The sequence below is a fragment of the Artemia sp. Qi Xiang Cuo genome, chromosome 18 (assembly GCF_049724085.1).
Source record: "Artemia sp. Qi Xiang Cuo chromosome 18, ASM4972408v1, whole genome shotgun sequence".
In the NCBI taxonomy this organism is placed as follows: domain Eukaryota; kingdom Metazoa; phylum Arthropoda; class Branchiopoda; order Anostraca; family Artemiidae; genus Artemia; species Artemia sp. Qi Xiang Cuo.
Genome location: NC_142811.1, coordinates 30948234 through 30968788, shown reverse-complemented (window position 1 = coordinate 30968788; position 20555 = coordinate 30948234). Strand labels below are relative to the sequence as shown.

Sequence of the window (20555 nt, the reverse complement as noted above, 5' to 3'; positions counted from 1 at the left end):
CAGCAGTATTAGCAAGGGATTTCATTAAATTTGACTTAAATGAACAAAGTGTTAACTTCAATCTCGAAACCTCTGATTGAGAAATCCACACTCGGGCACGTGTGACATCAACCGAGATATCGGACCGAAATGTCGGTATGAAGAAACATGAATCAAAAACTCTAAAAAATCAAGAAATGGTTCGATATTAAAAAGGAACGTATTTAAAGGTCGTCTAATTGATGAAAAATTATTAAAAGTGAGAAAACAAGCATTGTTTGTTTTAGGTTTCATTTATTCATTCATGGTAATCTCGGCTCGTTTTTAGTTTCACTTGATTACTCATTTTAATTTCTTTTTGTTTTAGGTTTCATTTCTTTATTCATAATAGTCAAACTTCTGTTTAGATTTGACTTTATTTATGCTCGTTTTAGTTTTAATGTAACTACTATTCGCTGAAATTCGTTCAAAATGATTTTACGAAAAGTAGAACTCTGTCTGGGCTAAAGAACTATCAGACAAGGACTTTAAAGGAAATTAAACAGTCCTATGATTACACTTGAGCAGTCGCGTCAGTTGGAGGGGATAGGGAGGGCCTCTACCTCCTGTATTTTTTGCCTCCCCCCTTTCTAGATTTTGAAAAGTGCCTTTTTGGGGGTATTTTTTATTGAAAAATGCCCTTTACTTGTTATTTTCATCGAACAAATTGATAAATAGAACATATTTACTCCCCCCCCCCTAGACATTGAAAAAATATACACCCCCCCTCCCCTTGAGTTTTGTGAATTAATGCCACTGGACTTGAGATCCAGGATATATTGAATTCCTTAATAATATAACCCAATCCCTTTAGTCTACGGAAGAATTGATTTTTACTTTATTTGTATAAAAAAAAGCTTATCCGTCCCCCGTTGTTTAAATTTTTTAAACTGATGTCGAACGGAAATAATAGTCGGCAATTCAGGTTATGTATTATTATTATTTTTGGGCTCATACTCGTATTCTTGTCTCTGGTTCATATCTTAATAACTGGATTTTGATTTGATTGCTGTAACTGCTGGAAATATTCTAAGGAACTCAGGTGATAAAGTCAGGTGATAATCGCCAAAACTATTTTGCAACATTTATTTTGTTTAAATTGAGTTTATTGAAACATCTCGTTTTTAAAAATCAATGAAAGATCAATGGGGGCCCTTTCCCCTGGGGATTCTTGGGTTGTGTCATCTTTGGAGGCATAGAAATGTACCGTAATTTATAAATTTTAAAGGTTCGTTCAATAATTAATTTCGGGTTTCTTTATTGAGAAGCAATTTGTATTTCAATACTTTCGCTGTTTCAGAAAACTAAAACCTTTTCTTTAAGAATATGTGCTATCGATGAATAAGCAAATATACCCCCACGAAGATGAGATTAAGTGTGGATAGAATAGTCAATGATAGAAAACTTCCGTTATTAATCTGAAGAGCCCCTATCTCCTTCTCGGAAAAAATTCATAATTCGTTGACCTGGAAATTCACTTCTATTGGTCCAGCCCTGTTGAGAAAATTCTTTACTCCCCCCTCCACTTCTAAACTTTCGAAATTTGTGTACTTACGTAGGCTAAGAGCTTTTAGCTGTAACTTTGACAGCTTAGACCTTATTAAAATTTTGAAGACAGCACCCCAAGAAAGCTGTGTTGTCCTCTTGTCACACATTTGGGATCCAGTGATCATTAGGATAGCGTCGGGTGGGTTTCATATGTTTAATTCAAGCAGACTTTTTTGTCGCTTGTTCTAAATAAGTCTGCATTTCAAGCAGACTTTTTTGTCTCATTTTTACTAATAAAAAAAATATTATTAAGAACTTGGTAATGAAAGTAAGTTTCTAGCTTTTATGCATCTGTTTTGCAGGTACGGAAAGCTCCACCCCCTTTATCGTTGCATGGGCAAGTTTTATGGCGAGAGTTCTTCTATTGTGCTGCAACCAACAATGCCAATTTTGATAGAATGGTGGGCAATCCGATATGTGTTCAAATTCCATGGGATAAAAATGCAGAAGCTTTCTCCAAATGGGCTAATGTAAGCATTGCCTCCAAATTTGTATTGTTTTGTTTTATATGTCTCTTTACACTGTCTTCTCTTTTCCTGAATTTTCATTTCAAAAGGATCACCTAACTTCTTTGAGTGATGTAGATCCAGAAATCTCCTTTTTCTCTATAGCCATCCAGGGGCCTTGACAGAATCTTTATTCATCTCCAACATGCTCTGTGGTCGGACGTTTATTTCATTTCTGTCAAAGCTAGGTAGGTTTGTTATGTATGTTAGGGTGAAAAGGAATTTTATTAATATGGAAGTCCGGCAAATGTTGATGTAAATGTGTTTTTGAAGGTATAGCTTTTTCGCAGGTGAATGAGGTTCGTTACCTAGGCTTCTTCCTTGATAATATATCTTTGTAGCATCAGAGTGAGCTAGTTGCAGCAAAAGTTGTATGAGGCTGGGGGTCAAACAGGAATTAAAGTATGTTCTACCTTTATCAGCTCATTTAACATAATATCATGCAACAGTGGACCCTTGCATTTCTTTGGTCGAGTGATTTTTATGCGAATTTTGAAAGAGTGTAAATTCCACAGAATAAAGCGGTTCAATTGTTGGAAAATTATGTTGAAGGCGTTAATGATACACTATACTGTTTCAAGCGTTTGATTGCCTAACATAGGACAAATTCATTGATATCAAGTTTGCATTTTCGCTATCAATACTTGAAAAATGTATGTTCTTCAGTCTTTAGTCAGTTTCTTCGTGTTCGTAGTATTTTCGACCCATATGACTTTTGGGTTGCAGGTAATTTCGGGGTCTAGTGTCGAGACACCACACATGCCGGCTCCATTACTTGTTATTTAGCTTCGGAAATTTGGAACAATTTTCTGACTGGTATTTGGGGGGGTTAGCACATTGGTTTATTAAAAAATTTGATATGTGGGTTTTTAGAGTTTTGGTTCCTAATATCTCTCCTCACTTACCGTTCATTACCTTAAACTGTTTGATTCACTCCACTCTCTACTTTTCGTTACAAAACTTTTTTTTTCATACAGTTTCGAAAGGGGAATCATTTTCACTGTGTAGAAGAAAAATAAAAATCTGTGCAGGTTATTTTCAGCTCTTTTTGTCTCCTTGTCATGTTACATAGCCCAGTTTGGAACTTGAGGAGCAATCCGTCAAAAAAGAATTCTAAGCTTCCTTATTGTCACTATTTGTATTGCCTCAATTTTACATTATTCAGTTCTATAATACTGTTTATATTATGAAGTCTAGAACATTCCTTTACTACCTCCATTGGGGTTTGCGGTCCCCTCAGTGACACAGGACTTTTTTCTTTTGGATCATGGCTGACCAGTGAAAGTTGGTCAGACCTTTATAATCCTAATAACCTCGATGACAAAATTTTGATTTTTCACAAAAAACTAATTGATTCCTACTCATTATGTTTCCCAGAAAAAAAAATCAGAAAGTGCTCCAGTGATAAACCTTACATAAATAATCACATAAAAATATTAAACCGCACGAAAATAAGCTTATTTAAGAGGGGTAATTTAGCTGAAGCAAATAAGTTAAGAAAGGAATTAAAAAGTCAAATTAGAAAAGCTGTCCGAGTCTATTATAAAAGTAAAATTAAATACTTGTGCCATGATAAACCAAAGAACTGGTACTCTGTAATTAAAAAACTCACCAGCAAGAGTCAAGAATAACTGAATTTTAATATAAATGAACCTCCAAAGACCACAGCTAATAACCTCAATAAGTTTCTGGCTTCTATTGTCCAGAGACTCCCACCACTATGTTACGCATTTCCAGATATTCCTGATCCTTTTTCACTCCCACATATTTCTCCACTTGATGTTGTAAAAAAAAATGAAAAACTAAAACGATCAACCATTTGCCCTTTAGATATTCTTGTTCCTCTGATTAAAGCTTTCAGTGATTACCTCTCAAAACCCCTATCCACCCTTTTTAGTGGAATTAACGAATCTGGACAGTTCCCTCAATATTGGAAACAAGGCTTTATTACCACAATCAAAAAGAAAAATGGGAAGCCTGGCTTTGATGGCATTCGTCCTATTACCCTCACCTCGATTTTTTCAAAATTGTATGAAAGTTTTCTCGCAGACTGGCTTAAAATGAAAGTCCTCCCCCTCATTGATCTTAGAAAGTTCGGTAATCTCAAATCCACCTCTCATTACCTGATCCATCTTGTTGATACCATGGGTAAACTACTTGAAAAACCTAACACTTGGCTTAATCTAATTTCTATTGATCTTCAAAAAGCTTTTGATTTGATTAACCACAATTTACTCATAGATAAACTTATAAATGAATTCCACATTGTAACTTTCCTTGTTAAGCTCATTGCCTCTTTTCTCTCTAATAGATCTCAAGCAGTTAAATATCTAAATTGTTTCTCAGATCATCTCCCCATATATAATGGCATTCCTCAGGGGACTATTCTAGGCCTTCTCCTTTTTTCTCTTACGATTAACCGCCTTTCAACCCTTTATGACAATAGATGGAAATTTGTTGATGACTTGACAGTTTTAGAGATATGTCATAAAAACATCTTTAGCAACCCAATGGGAATACTCCAAGATATTGCCTGTGAGGCCTCGTCCCTTGACATGACAGTTAACCCTTCCAAATACGCAATACTCTCAGTAACTTTCCTCAAATTCCCTCCCTTTTTTCTTGCTCCTATTCCTCCTGAAACCTCTGTCACATCTCTCAAACTCCTTGGTGTTACAATTTCTTCCAGTTTGAAATGGGATGCCTATATAAATAATATCCTACGACAAGCAAACTCCTCACTTTCCCTCCTTAAACTTTTAAATAAATTCATTTGCCCCCAATCACATTTACTACAAGTATACATTTCTTTTGTGCGTCCCATATTAGACTACGCTTGTCCTGTGTGGCACCCTGGCCTCTCTAATGAAGCAACACAAAAAATTGAAAATGTCCAAAAGAGAGCTCTGAGAATTATTTTTAAAGAGGGCATGATACCATATTTGCATTTGTTAAATATTTCAAACCTAGAGACCCTCGAGAAACGAAGAAATAATTTGTGCCTCCGTTTTGGTAAGTTGGCACTTTTGAACCCCCGTACTGCGTCCCTTTTCCCTGATTACCATGTACCTGATAGAAATCGTCCTCCACGAACTGTGTCCCAGCCTATCCCCAGCTTATTTCCCATTCTTTGTACTACCTTGCGTTATGAGAAATCTTTTATCCCTTTTTTTACTGACATAATAAATAGTGGTTAATTTGTACATAAATTTTGTCTTTTCTCTTATATAATAAAAGAAACAGCTTGTTTTTATTTTTACTCTTTTTTTTTGTTCCCTATCTCCTTTTTATGTTGTTTTTTAAACATTTGTTAACGTGTATATTATTTATTTTTTCATTTTCTATCTTTTTAATTAGTTGCCATTTTGCAGTTTTTAACATAAGTGACTAAGGAATTATATAGCATTACGATGCCTTTATGTCTCGCTCTTTTTTTTGTGTATATTCGCTTATTCCCCCCCCTTCCTTTTTTTTTTATGTCCGTTCTAATTCTTTTTCCGATTCGTATTTGTGTAAGTTTAGTTTGACCAGTTTTTATCTTTTTAACTTTTTAATTGACTTTTTACAGTTTTAATTATTGACTGTTAAATGATTGTTCATAATGATTTTTCTATTTCGTTGTTGTTTTGTGCATTTTGCCAGTTTTAGTGCAACGATTTATAATATCAACTCCGAAGTCCGAATTCGGCCCTTTGTGGGCTTGTGATAGTGATATTTTTGAAATAAATATCTTATCTAAATATCTTATCTATCTAGATTGTCTCCAGTTACACCTTCAGAAAGAATTTTGTAAGAATTGGTCATTTTTCTCCTTTCCAGGGACAAACTGGATTTCCATGGATAGACGCCATCATGACGCAGTTAAGACAAGAAGGTTGGATTCATCACCTTGCTAGACATGCGGTAGCATGTTTTCTAACGCGCGGAGACTTGTGGATCTCATGGGAAGAAGGGATGAAAGTAGGTCCTTGTTGGAATAAATAAGATTCAAATCCCTTTGTTGAATTATATGAATAGTGAACTAATCCTAGTTTTATGTTCTGCGCGTCTTTGAAAAGAAAAAAATTGCTGCACGATAATACATTCAATATCGCTTAATTATGATTTATTTTTAGCTTTTAATTGAGAAAAGGGAATAAAATAGATTACGACCGAAACAAGTTTGATTTATATCCTATTTTTGTATATGAATATTTTTTTCCCTGAATGAACCAGCAACAGGTTTTTTTGCATAATAACAATTGAGAGAAAAAAGACACAACGTGACCCCAAACAAAAATAATGTAAGAATAGGGAAAAGGCAGAAAACTCGAAACAAATGGAAAGGATCTTGTATATGAAGAGGTTGTGATCCCCTCAATCTCCCTGTCTTTACGCTAGTTGCAAGTGTTTTATTTACTGGCAACCTTTTAAAACCCTTGAAAGGAAAATTGTGTTGGTTAAAGCAAATACGAATAAAGAAAGTCATCCAATCTCGAGGCATTTAAAAAAAAAATAAATGAGTATTTTATTACATACATCCTGCATTAAAGCATTCAGTCTTTAAGCATTAGTTGAAAGAAATATCAAAATATAGAGTAAAGAGTAAGGGGGTCGAAGGGGTCGCTTTCCCCTGATATACAAGATAATTTCTATTGGATTATAGTTTTGATGTCGCTTTTCATTCTCACGTGTACGAACCTTTTTTTTTAGTTAGTTTTTGTTCGTTTTTAAAATGATATTGTGGGTGCTTGTCTTAAGGTTACAAACTTGTCTGTATATTTCATTCTTTTTCTTTAGTTGACTCTCTGTTGACTAATCTCTTAATCCCACCTCATATATTGCCAAGGGTAACCTCGGGCCAAAAAGGCATCCAAGGACTTCGTTATCCCATATTACTTTCACACTTGTAATAAAGGGACTAGAACTAGCAGTTTCCGTTTAGACCACTCTTCCAATGTTAGAGAACAATCGTCTTGATTTGAGTAGAACGTGGGATCATAGTTTTAGAATAATACAGGGGACAGCAAGACATCGAGTCCATCAATCATGCAGTGGTACATCTTGGCGGTCCTATGCCAAGATCTAGTATCTAGATAAAAGTTCAATTTTGAGTAAGTATAAACCTCTCATAATCTTGCCACGGCAGATCCTATGGCAGTTTTAGTTTAGTATATAGAGTGAAATACCTTGTTTGGTTTGCTCACGAATGAATACTTACTAGATCCGATGGCGGTGTCAGAATTCTAAATACTATATTTTCTGAGATATGACCTAGTGTCTACTGGGGTAAAAACGGATTTCTCTTGTTCTCTTCTGCCTAAACCTCTTTCGTTCAGGACAGTCTCTTCATCTTTCTCTATCGTTAAAAAAAACGAAATTTTTTTTTGCCATTTTCACGAAGAGTTGAAAATGCAAAAATTAGGTTCTTGACAGAGGACAGCTTTACTGCAAATTTCTGTAATTTCCAGATATTTTACCTGCTTTCGATGTTTCATTATTTATTGGGCCTACTTGAGCTGAGAAAGTGTATTATTTGAATTATCAGTGTAATGTAGGTCACTCTTTGATTTATGATGCTACTATTCAATTATACAGGAAAGTATTCTAATATAGTTTTGTATGCTGAAGTTCAAAGTAGGATTGTTTTTGTTTTTTTTCTAGTAACTACGTTTCTAACAACAAATGTTTGCATAGTTATTTTCAACGTTTTTGGTTAATTTTTGGTATTTCAGACAAAAAAAATACATTGGGCAAAACTCTGCGTACCAAAAAACGATCAAATTATCGGCATTATGATGCGCATCAATATGATTAAATTTATAAATTTAAAGTTCAAGGTTTGGCTAGAAAACCTATCTTTGTTTGTTTTTAATGAATATATTAATCTAAGAGTATGTTTATTTTGAATCTAAAACACCCAAGTATCATTTCTTTTATAGTTATCTTTGTGATTATCATGCGCAAACTGACCAAATCGAATTAAGGCTCAGGCCATAAAGGGCCATTGCCTCCAATCTGGATATGATGGAAAATTCTGATTATACTCTCAAATTAAATAAAAAATTTGTATTTGAAATCCTTGAAGAATATTTGACTTCACCTGAAAAAAATACCAAAAATTTAGTCTATCTTAGTTCGGCCCTAGGATGGATGGATGATAGACTATCAACAAGTGAACATGACATCATTTTTTATACAATCCTGAAAAAGGCTTATACCAGCTTTGCCTCTCAGTCAGACTATCTGTTTTGGCTTTGTCTCCAATTGGACATGCCTTGATGCTAGCAACTTGAGTTTAATCAAGTTGCTGGCGTCATTAAGTTATCTCTACTTTTAACTTGAGATTTTTTGATCTCTTAGACGCGGTGATGAAACTATATCACTTTGAAATCAGTGCGGTCTAAGTGCTGTTAGAAAACTGCAAAACTAGCCATAGTTTCGTGTTTATTCCATAAGCGGGAAGAAATTAAGTTCGCCAATAGCTTCACCATTGATTGCTGTCTGTTCATAGAGATTTTCGGATCATAGGCAGCGCAACAGCGCTGCCTAAGTAAAGAACGATGTTGGTACAATGTATTTTTTTTTCAGACCAGGGCACTTCGTATCGAAGGAGTTGTCGTAGAAACTTCGAAAAGGGCTCATTCGATTGGAAATTGGAATGGCTAGTGTCCTTTTTAATAGTCGGAAGTGATTAGAGGCAACTAACACCCCTTCCACGCCCACTATTTCCTCAAAGACATCCAATCAAAATTTTGAGATATCCATTTTGTTCAACGTTGTTGGTTTCCACATAGAAATTATGTTTTTGAGGAGAGCACTCCCCCCACAGCCCTTAGGGCAAAGGTTTTAAGTCATGCCCTGGGGGTATGAAAGGTTCTTATGGAAGGAATGGTTGTTTTACTTCAGAAGAGGCTCAGTCTTTCTCCCTGAAATATACTATGTCAATATAAAACGAACAGATATTAATAAAAAAAAACATTTTGCACCAAATAAGTTTTTCAAAAAAAAGTAAAAAACTCCATTGAACCAAACATTAACAAAAATATAATCAAAGAATCTACCAAGCATACCACTACCACAAATCAGTATCAGTAAATATATGAAACCTGTGAAATGAAACCTAAAACAAATAGAAATTAAAATAAGTCAAACTCGAAACGAGCAGAAATTAATCTGAGTTGGCTTCTAAACCCTATGCTTTCTAAACGCTTTACTGACAAAAATTCTTTTAAATGTTTTGACTTTTATAACTTTAAGAAATCAAAAATTAATTAAGATTTTAAGGAGTAAATATCAGCATATGTATATTAAACTGACAATGAATTTACTGAAAAAACACATTTTTTCAGTAAATTCATTTGAATTTTTTCAGTAAAGCACAAATTATATTCTAGCTTTTAGAAAGCAGAGGGTTTAGAACCCTACTCAGATTAATTTTTGCTCGTTTTGAGTTTGACTTATTTTAATTTCTGTTTGTTTTGGGTTTCATTTGTTTATCGTTACTGATTTCTAATAGTTGTATGCTTGATAGATTATTTGATTCTATTTTTTTTTATTTTTGTTTTAATGGATTTCTTTACTTAAAAAAAAAAAAAAACTTGTGCAAAAAGTTTCTTTGATTAATCTTGTGGAAAGGAGGAGTCAAATTAGACCACACATTAAGTAAAATACAAGCTTGTCTTGTTCTTGAGTGTATGATGAGATAATAGTAAAATTGATGAACAAATTCAATTGCTTTTTATATTCTTATGACCATATTCACTTTTCTGGTATCATTGCCAATTTCTATTTATCAGTATGAAAGCAAACATTAAATAATGTAGCCGAGGCATTCTGACTTAGTGGTTAAATTAGTCTTCTTAGAGCAAATGTATTTGTCTGAAAGAAAAAAGAAATGTTGAGTTTTAAATATCTGCGAAATTTTGGTTTAGGTTAAAGATCTTTTTTAAACCTTAAATTAACCTTGGATCTTATTGAAACATCCCAATAAGGCCTGGGAGCTAATCTGGAGGTATTCTTTCATTTTCTATTCCTCTACCTCTCTCCTGTCCTTCTCTGTATCACTTTCTGAAAATAACCTTTTAACCTTTTTAAACCTGAATGTTATTTAATTGTTCTTTTTATGTGTGTTTTAAGTATGCGAATTATTACAAAATCTCCGTCTTATTCTACAGGTGTTTGACGAGCTACTTTTGGACGCAGATTGGTCAGTCAATGCCGGTTGTTGGATGTGGTTATCATGCTCATCTTTTTTCCAACAGTTTTTCCACTGTTACTGCCCTGTTAAGTTTGGCAGAAAAGCAGACCCTAATGGAGATTACATCAAGTAAGTTTCAGTATTCTCAGCTTTTAATTACAGGTTTTTGTGGCAAATGAGATTTATAATAATTGCTATAGGAGTAAATATAACAACTATATTTTATATTATATAAATAAATATATAACTAAATATTCCATACATAAATATATTAAAAATGTAAAAACTGCTACTAGGGGCGTCCCGAGATTGGAGGGGCGATATTCGTAAATATTACCGAATCGCTACCTGATTTATGCCGAATTTTATGCAGAAATCAAGAATTTTGCTAAATTTCGGGCAATTTTGCTAAATTTCTGCGGAAATTTTTGCCTTTGGCGAAAATTTTGCCGAATGCCAAAAACGTTGCCGCCCCTCCCCCCCTCCTCCCCTCGGGACGCCCCTGACTGTTACAGAAGTAAATAGATACTTACTGGACCTTCTGCAGATTTACTTCCCATCTTAAACGAGGTTAATACATATCTCAAGCTTCAGTAGAATACTTAACGTCACAAAACATTATTTATTTCCATATATACAGGCGTAAGTAGCTATTTTCCAAAAACTGTCTGAGACAGCTTCGAGTTTTTTTTTTAATTCAGGGCGGTCGAGTCGGTAGTCAACGATCCCCTCAGAGCAAGCATTGTATGTAGTGTCTGTGCACAGACCCTATAAGTGCACAGAGTCTGTGCATTGCTTAAAATAACAAAAAGATAATTTACTGACTAGTTTATACTATCAGTGAAACATGTCGTGGGACGACATCAAAAAGAAAGAAAACTCTAGTGTGTTTTATTTTTAGAGGATGGGATAAAAATTGCCCCCACCCCAACAAAGGTGTCCCTGAAGGTTATAACTCAATAGATACTCATTGACAAACAGAAAATATCCCTCTCTTCTACCCTTGTATGAACTCTTCATCCATCTGCACTCTTAAAATTGTTTTGAACTCATGGGATTGGGAGTTTAGCTCGATTTTTGGTTTTACGACTTTGATAGTCGTGATATATAAAAATAAATAGTTTTCTCTAGTTAACGATACTACTAATTACATTAGTTGATGTCATATGCTATAAAATTTTGCGTTTATTATTTTTTACTAAAGGAACTTGCCACGTTTTGATAAAAATTTTTTGCCAGATTTAAGTTTTAAACACAATTTGAGCTTGGCAAATATTTTGGTTGGCCTACTGCCACTGCCAGTGAGACTTCAAACATAGAAGCGCAGCAGGTTGCTTTTTTACATGGTTATCCGGTGAAATTTTATTGTTTTTTGTTTGGGAGGGGAGGGGCTGTCTAGCAACAAGGAGTCTTGTAAATGCAAAAATATGTTAATAGTTTTTGAATACTACAACTTCTTTATATTAGATAAACACACTTTGTGTTTTATCGGGTTCCTTTTGTTTTTTGAAAGTAAAACTGAGGTAAGATTTCTCAGGCTGGTGAAATCAAGGCTAATTTAATCCTTAAAGAGTCAGAATCTTTCTCGATCCAGGCTTTGGATGGTGGAATCGATAGTCAAAATTATAATTTAATACACTTGGAGTCACATAAACAAATTCCGACTCTGGCATCTTTTCAAAGGGTTATTTGTCGCAAAATTGGGGGTCGACGACTCGGTATTTGTCGAGTCTTCACGAGTTTTACTTGGCAGTGATGAAATACCAATATATACAATTATTCCGAGCTAAAACGTGGCATTACAAATCGAAAGTTTAAGTTTGGCGCTTCTCTTTTAGAAGCCAAAGTCTTACTTTTGAAAATAGAAGGACTTGGTTGATTTGGAATAGAGTTGGTTAATTTTTTTTTTGGAATAGAAGTCGATACTCATGATTCACCGACTTCAAGAGTCTAGTCTAAACTTTTTTTACAAAGGAAGAAATAATAATTACAAACCACGATAATGCATATAATTTTAACTACGTGGTTAATTGTGGTCAGATCAAGATAATTTTTCGTATTTTTTCACGTTGGAATTTTTTCATGACTGGCTACCCCTGAAATTCGATATTCTATAGTAATGTGTCATATTGACGGCAGTTAAAAATCTAAGCACTCATTACTTAAAAACTGTATCTTGGAGTACAAATTCCAGTTAAACAGATTTTATGAACCATAGAAGTGTGCTTGTCCCACTCGTCCCACATTGTTTTTATACATAGCCATTTTTGCTTTTTCATTATCTCTGTCTGAGTTCGTCTCAGTCGACATGATAAAGCGTACAAGCTAAGAGCAATTCCATCTGCGTACTTAAATATCGAGTAAATTTATTTCCGTCCTAGCCGAGTGGATTGGTGCGCTGGATTTACGATCTTTTGTCTGAAAGGACGAGGGTTCGAATCCTAGTTTACCCAATTATTTGGTTTGGGAAGGGGGGTCAGTGGCTTGACTCTGTAAGCTCAGCCAGAGTCGACCCCAGCTTTAAATGGGTACCTGGAGAAATCTGGGGAAGGTAAACAGGAAGGGTGTGAGAAAGCACAGGATGGTTGGCCTCCAACCCCCCATTGCACTTCCTGGCTGAAGGGCCAAAAAACGGAGATCAGCACCTCCCATAGGGACTGTAAAGTCCAATGCTGCATTCTTTACCTTTACCTTTTTAATTTATTAATTAAAAAAAAAAACTTTCCGTACAATAAGTTTTTCAAAGAAAAGTAAAGGCCATTTTAAAATTAAGCTCAGCAGATACAAATACCTTTTAAAATTCAAACTCAAAACGACCAGAAATTACTATTAAAAAATACATGAAACTCAAAACGAACAGGAAATAAATAAGCAATCATAGCAAAAACATACAACAAGTAATAATATAAATGAATAAATAGATCTTAAAGCGAGTAATGCTTAGATTGGATATTAGTATCAAGCTTAAAATGAAAAAAAAAAAAATTTCCTATTGAAGTACAAATGAAAATTAAAACGAACTGAAATTAAATAAACAACAAATGCAGACAAAAATACAATAGATATTAATGTAAATTAATAAATACATCTTAAAACGAGTGAAACTTATATTGAATATGCAAATCAAGCTTGAAACGAATAAAAATCAGCACAACCAAGAGTTTGGTTATGACCTCCTTCTCTCACTGTAAAATTCTAGAACCTACTGCGTCATTGGCGCTTTACTGAAAACCAATTTTATGACAAATATTTTCTTTTGTACTTAATATTGAAAATAAACATTAAAATTATAGTAAAATTTTGAACTGATGAGCTTTCAGCAATTAATATCATTATACACAAAATGTTCAGTTTAATTTATTAGCTCTTTTTAAAGTTGTTAAAGACAAATATAGTTTTCCTACAGACAAGTGTTTGGATACTGCCTCCTTTCCTAACTGTAAATAAAAACCAAAAGCCTACATTGGCGCTTAACTGAAAACAGATTATATAACAAATGTTTTCTTTTCCAGTTCTTACAGTATTGAAAATAAAAATACAATTACAGTGAAACAAATTCTTGAACTGATGGATCTTTCAATATTTAATATCATTATTCATCAAATATTCAATTTGATGTTATTTATACTTTCCAAGATTGTTCAAGACGGATATAGTTTTGAGTATTGCGCGAATGACGCAGCAGGTTTTAGGCTTTTACATTGAGTGAACGAGGTTATATCCAAACTATTGTCTGTGGTGATTTTTGTTCTTTTCCAGCTTGATTTGCATACTCAATTTAAGTTTCACTTGTTTTAAGATTTGTTTAACATTAATATCTATTGTATGTTTGTCTGCATTGATTGTTTATTTAATTTCTGTTCGTTTTAAGTTTCATTTATACTTCAATAGGAATTTTTTTTTTTTTTTTTCATTTTAAGCTTGATACTCATATTCAATCTAAGCATTACTCGCTTTAAGATCTATTTATTCATTTATATTATTACTTGTTGTGCATTTTTGCTATGATTGGTTATTTATTTTTCTGTTCGTTTTGGGTTTCATTTATTCTTTAATAGTAATTTCTGGTCGTTTTGAGTTTAAATTTTAAAATTTTTTTGTATCTGCTGAGCTTAAGTTTAAAATGGCCTTTACTTTTCTTTGAAAAACATATTTTTTGGAAAGTTTATTTTAATTAATTTTTGTTCGTTTTTGATTGCAAAAATTTCAAGTTTTTAAAAATTTCTTATTTCAAAATCAAACCTTTAAAAAAAACAAATATTCACCAAAGTAAAAAAATGGGTTTGTGTCAACCTCGGAGTTTTTATTATCTGATATTCGAACCATTTTTGACAAAATTGCTATCTCAAAATTTTCCTCGGTTGGGTTTGGGGGAATAGGGCGTGGGGGGACTAGATTAAGCTTTGGTCTCTTTTCACTCTTTAAAAGTAAACTAGAAATTTCTATTTTCAATCAAATGAGCCCTCTCTGAAGTTTATACGAGTATTCCTTTTATAAGAACCATATATATCCCCAGAGCATAACTTGCAACGCCTGCCCCTGGGCCACGGGTGGTTGTTTCGACCCTGGAGTTTTAATATCTAATGGTTGAACTATTTTTAACAAAATGGTCACCTGAAATTTTTGTTGGATGGGTTTATCCATCCGATACGCCCAAAGGCGGGGAGGGTGGGAGGGGCTAGTTTCCCTCGGATCTTTTTTGCTCTGAGAAAATGAACTACAACTTTTAATTTCCATTCAAATGAACCCTCTCTGAAGTTTATACGAGCATATCTTCAATAAGAACCATATATGCCCCGAGAGCAATAATAGCACCGCCTTCCCCGGCCCTGGGAGGGGGGGGGGGGTTGTGTTGACACAGGAGTTTTTCTTATCTGATCTTTGAACTATTTTTAACGAAATGACCATACGTAAAGGTATTTTTGTTATATGATCTTTCGACTATTTTTTAACAAAATGGCTACCTCAAATTTTTTATCAGATTTATTTGGGGAAGAAGGGCTTGGGAGGCCAGTTGCCCTGTGATCACTTTTGACTCTTAAAAAGGGCACCAGTACTCTCCAATTGCAATCGAATGAGCCCCCTTTGAAGTTTATACAACGACCCCTTCTATATGAAGTACCTCTGGGAAAAAATAGATGGAGTGTAGGGGGAGGCTAGCTGCCCTCCAATCACTTTTGACTCTTAAAAAGTGAATTACAACTTTCAATTTCCAATCAAATGAGCCCTCTAGGAATTTTATACGAGCATCCCTCCATTATAACCATATATGCCCCCAGGGCATAACTTACAACGCCTACCCCCGGGCCCTGTGTCGACACCGGAGTCTTTTGTTATCGGTACTTTGACCTATTTTTAACAAAATGTCTATCTCAAAATTTTTATCTGCTGCATTTAGGGCGTGGAGGAGGGGGGCTAGTTGTTCTCCGATCTCTTTTGACTCTTAAAAAGTGAACAAGAGCTTTCAATTTCAAATCAAATGAGCCCTCTCCGAAGTTTATACCAGCATCCCTTCCATAGGAATTATGTATACCCCTAGAGCATTGCTCATAACGCCTGCCTCCGGGCCCTGGCGGGTTCTGTCGACACAGGAATTTTTCTTATCTGACCTTTGAACTATTTTTAATGAATGGCTATTATAAAAATTTTATCAGATGGGCTTGGGGAAAAAAGGGTGTGCGGGGGGGGGGGGGGGCTAATTGCCCTCGCATATCTTTTGACTCTTACAAATTGAACTAGAACTTTCAATTTCCAATCAAATGAGCCCCCTTTGAAGTTTATACGAACATCCCTTTCATAAGAAGCATATACGGCCCCAGGACAACACTTACAACGCCTATCCCCCGGGCTCTGGGAGAGTGTTTTTGTTATCTTATTTTTGAACAATTTCCAAAACACTGGCTATCTCAAACTTTGTAGGGAACGGGTTTGGGGGAAAAAGAGCGTGGGGGGGGGTAGTTTAACTCTCTTAACTCTTAAAATGTGAACTAGAACTTTCAATTTCCAATCAAATGAGCCCACTATGAAGTTTATACGAGCATCCCTTTCATAAGAACCATACACGTCCTTAGGGCATGACTTGGAACGCCTTCGCCTGTGCCCTGGGGGGTTCTATTGACACCGGATTTTTTCTTATCCGACCTTTGAACTATTTTTAACAAGATGTCTATCTCAAAATTTTCATCAGATGGGTTGGGGGATAGCTGCCCCCGGATCTCTTTTGACTATCAAAAAGTGAGCTCGAACTTTCAATATCCAATCAAATGAGCCCTCTCTGAAGTATATGCCAGCATCCCTTTCATACGAACAATATATGCCCCAGGGCATAACTTACAACGCCGGCCCCCGGGCCCTGGGGGTTGTGATGACACCTGAGTTTTTGTTAGCTGACTTTTGAGAAATTTTTAACTTAATGCCTATCTCAATATTTTTATTGGATGCATTTGGAGGAAAAGGGGCGTGGGGGATCTAGTTGCCCTCCAATCTCTTTTGATTCGAAAAAACTTAACTAGAACTTTCCATTTCCAATCACATGAGTCATCTCTGAATTTTTCACGAGCATCCCTTCAATAAGAACCATATATTCCCCAATGACATAACTTACAACACCTGCCCTCAGGCCCTGAGGAGCTTTGTTGACCCCTGAGTTTTCATTATGGCCTTTGAACCATTTAAAAAAATAAGCTATCTCAAAGTTCTTATAGGGTGGGTTTGAGTAAAAAAAAGGGCGTGGAGGGGGGGGGGCGCTAGGTGCCCTCCAATCTCTTTTGACTTAAAAAGTGAACTAGAACTTTCAATTTTCAATCAAATGATCCCTCTTTGAAGTTAATAAGAGCCTCCCTTCCATAAGACCCATATATGCCCCCAGGGCATAACTTACAACGCCTGCCCCCGGACCCTGGTGAATTGTGTCAACACCGGAATTTTTTTTATATGATCTTTGAACTATTTTTAACAAAATAGCTATATTAAAATTTTATTTGTTGCATTTGGGGAAAAAGGGTTTAGGGGGAGGGGAAGCTGGTTACCCTCCAACTTTTGACGCTTAAAAAGTGAACTAGAACTTTCAATTTCCAGTCAAATGAGCCCTCTCTGAAGTTTATACGAGCATTCCTTTCATAAGAACCATATATTCCCCCAGGGCATAAATTATAACCCTTTCCCCTGCAGACTGTGGGGGGAGTGTCCTGCTGAAACATATAATTTCCAGAACTTTCAACTACGTTGAACAAAATGGCTATACCAAAATTTCGAGTGGATGTGTTCGGGGAAATGGTGAGAGTGGAAGGGGTACCAGTTGCCTTAGAATCACTTTCGACTATTAAAAAGGGAACTAGCCATTTAAATTTCCAATCGAATGAGCCCTTTCTGAAGTTTCTATGACAACGTTGTCTATACAAAACCTTATATGCCCCCAGGGCATAACTTACAACCCTTGCCCTGAGGGATGTAGGGGAGATGTCATCCTCAAAGATCTAATTTCCAGAACTTCAAACTACGTTTGATGAAATGGCTGTCTCATAATTTTGATTGGATGTGTTTGGGGAAAAGGTGGGCGTGATAGGGGGGTTACTTGCCCTCAAATCACTTTCGACTATCAAAAAGGACCCCAGCCCTTTGAATTTCCAATCGTATGAGCCTTTTTTGAAGTTTCTACGACACCGCCTTCTATCAAAAACTTTATATGCCCCCAGGGTGTAACTTAAAGCCCTTGCCTTGAGGGTTGTGGGGGAGTGTTCTCCTCAAAAACATATTTTCTATCTGGAAAACAACTCCGCTGAACAAAATGGCTACCACAAAATTTGGATGGGGTGTTTTGGGGGAAATGATGGGCGGGGGGGGGGGGGCTAGTTGCCCTCCAATCACTTTCGACTATTAAAAACCGAATCAAACTCAAAACGAGCAGAAATTAACATAAGTTGGGCGCAAAACGCCTATGCCTTCCCAAGGCTAGAACAAAATTTGCACTTTACTACTACTACTACTAACATCTCACCGCAGCACAAAGCCGCCTGAGGCCAACACAGCTACGCACGGTCCTCCTCCACCCCAATCTATTCAAAGCCTCCCTTTTTACACCCGCCCACGAAGTTCCCATTTCCTTTAGATCTTTCCTTATGACGTCCTCCCACTCCAGACGGGGACGACCTGCTTTCCGTTTAGCCCTAGATGGTTGGCCGAAAAGAACAATCTTCGGCAATCTGTCATCCTTCATCCGCACAACGTGCCCTAACCACCTCAACCTTTCTTTCATTATAGCCCTAGAGAGCGGTATTGAACCACATTTTCCTTATAGCCTATTGTTTGAAATACGGTCAGTCAGCCGGGTACCCAGAACAATCCTTAAGCAATTTATCTGGATAACATCTAGCAAATCTTCATCCGCTTTTTGGATCGTCCATGCTTCATTGCCATATTTGACCACTGTCGTCACTGTAGCTTCTAATATTCTAATCTTGGTTTGCAGACTTATCTTCCTATTCTTCCAGACTTTTTTTTAACTAAACACCCTGAGCCTTGGCTATTCTATTTTCAACATCTTCACTGCTCCCACCATCTTTACTAATAATACTATCAAGGTAAGTGAAGCTGCCCACCTGATCAATCTTTTCATTACCCAACTTCACGTTTTCATCTTCACTTATTCCTAGCCTTAGTGACTTGGTCTTCTTAACATTAATTTTCAAACCAATTCTAGCACCCTGAACTCGCAAAACCTCTAAAACTTCATTCATTTTGCTCACACTTTCATCTAGGATGCTTAAATCATCAGTATAATCTAAATCCATGAGACATTTTCCTATCCATTTAATTACATTGTCTCTCAGTGCCTTTCCCGTGCTTCTGAAAACAAAGTTCATCAACTCGATGAATACACCGATTTATAAAAGAAAGTCCTGATTATATCCTGATTTAATACCATACAAGATGCTAAACTCTGATCCTGTATTTAACGCTGCAGTGTTATTCTCGTACATAGCACTAATCACTTTAATGTATATGTCTGGTATACCATACAAGGATAAACCCTTTGCTAAAGCTCTTCTATCAACAGAATCGAACGCTTGCTCATAATCTATAAAACTGAGGACCAAAATTTGCACTTTACTGAAAAAAATATAAATGTTTTTACTTTTAACTTTAATAAATCAAATGATTTTAACATTTTGATTACTAAATATCAGTACTAATAAATCGAATAATACTAAGATTTTGATTACTAAATATCAGTAAATGTATATTAAACTGACAATGTACATTCATTTGTATTTTTTTACAGTAAAGTGCAAATTTTGTTCTAGCCTTGGGAAGGCATAGGCGTTTTGCGCCCAACTTATGTTCTTCGTTTTGGGTTTCAACCAACTTCGTTTTGGGTTTCGTTTATTTATTGATGCTGATTTGTGGTAGTTTCACGCTTGGTAGATTGTTTGATTTTATTTTTGCTCATTTTTTGTTTAATGGACTTCTTTACTTTTCTTTGAAAAACTTATTTTGTGGAAAAATTGTTTTAAATTAATAAAATATAAAATATATATTTTATGCTTTTATATATATAAAAGCACGGTAGACGTGCTTTTATAAACATCAAACAATGCTTGTTGTGAAAAGCAATATCTTAATCTTAGAACCTAATCCTTGTGTTTGGGAAGAGTCGCAGGCCCAAATATTGGCTTTCGTCGATGGAACTCATAACCTTTTGGGCCTATGTTGGGGGCCACACCATCTCCTTCTCGTCTCCCTTGCCCCAAAAAAGCTCAAAGTCTTTACTATTTCGTGTGGTTTCTTTTATATTTCCATATAATTCCCTATTTTTGCTGGGGTTTTTTTCCGAAGTTAGGTCGGGTCCCGGATTCAGCGTAACAGTTTTGAGATTTTGGTGGAAATTTACGTTTGCAAAAAGTTTAGGTTAACACTAAAAAGTAGGTGAAATTGTTCAAATCATATTTTGTGATATAATTTCTAATTAAGTATATTTGTGAACTTGAATTAATAGAGTCAGAGTTAGGATAGGATTTTCTGTAATAAATTCTATGCTCATATTGGTAAAAGGAATCTGTCTTAAAAGTCGCAAAATGATTGATTGTGATATTTTCTTCCGATAGAAAGTACCTGCCAGTTTTAAAGCATATGCCCACTCAATACATTCATGAACCTTGGACAGCGCCAGAAGAGATTCAGCGCCAAGCGAAATGTGTCATAGGAAAGGATTATCCTATGCCAATGGTGAATCATGCATTAGCGATGAGAATTAATGTGGAGAGAATAAAACAAGTTTATAGACAGTTAGTTTCGTACAAAGATGT

General features: G+C 35.5%; 1 protein-coding gene across 1 annotated transcript in view; it reads left to right on the top strand.

The window, feature by feature from the left end:
• The window catches only part of LOC148941409 (cryptochrome-1-like), a 118477-nt gene that overhangs the window by 87526 nt on the left and 10396 nt on the right, over nt 1-20555 (top strand). The window contains exons 7-10 of the mRNA XM_089104097.1: nt 1869-2036; nt 5892-6032; nt 10229-10380; nt 20355-20555. The exon at nt 20355-20555 is cut by the window's right edge and continues 8 nt beyond it. Coding sequence (XP_088960223.1) covers nt 1869-2036; nt 5892-6032; nt 10229-10380; nt 20355-20555 — 662 coding nt within the window. The remainder of the gene's footprint in view (nt 1-1868; nt 2037-5891; nt 6033-10228; nt 10381-20354) is intronic.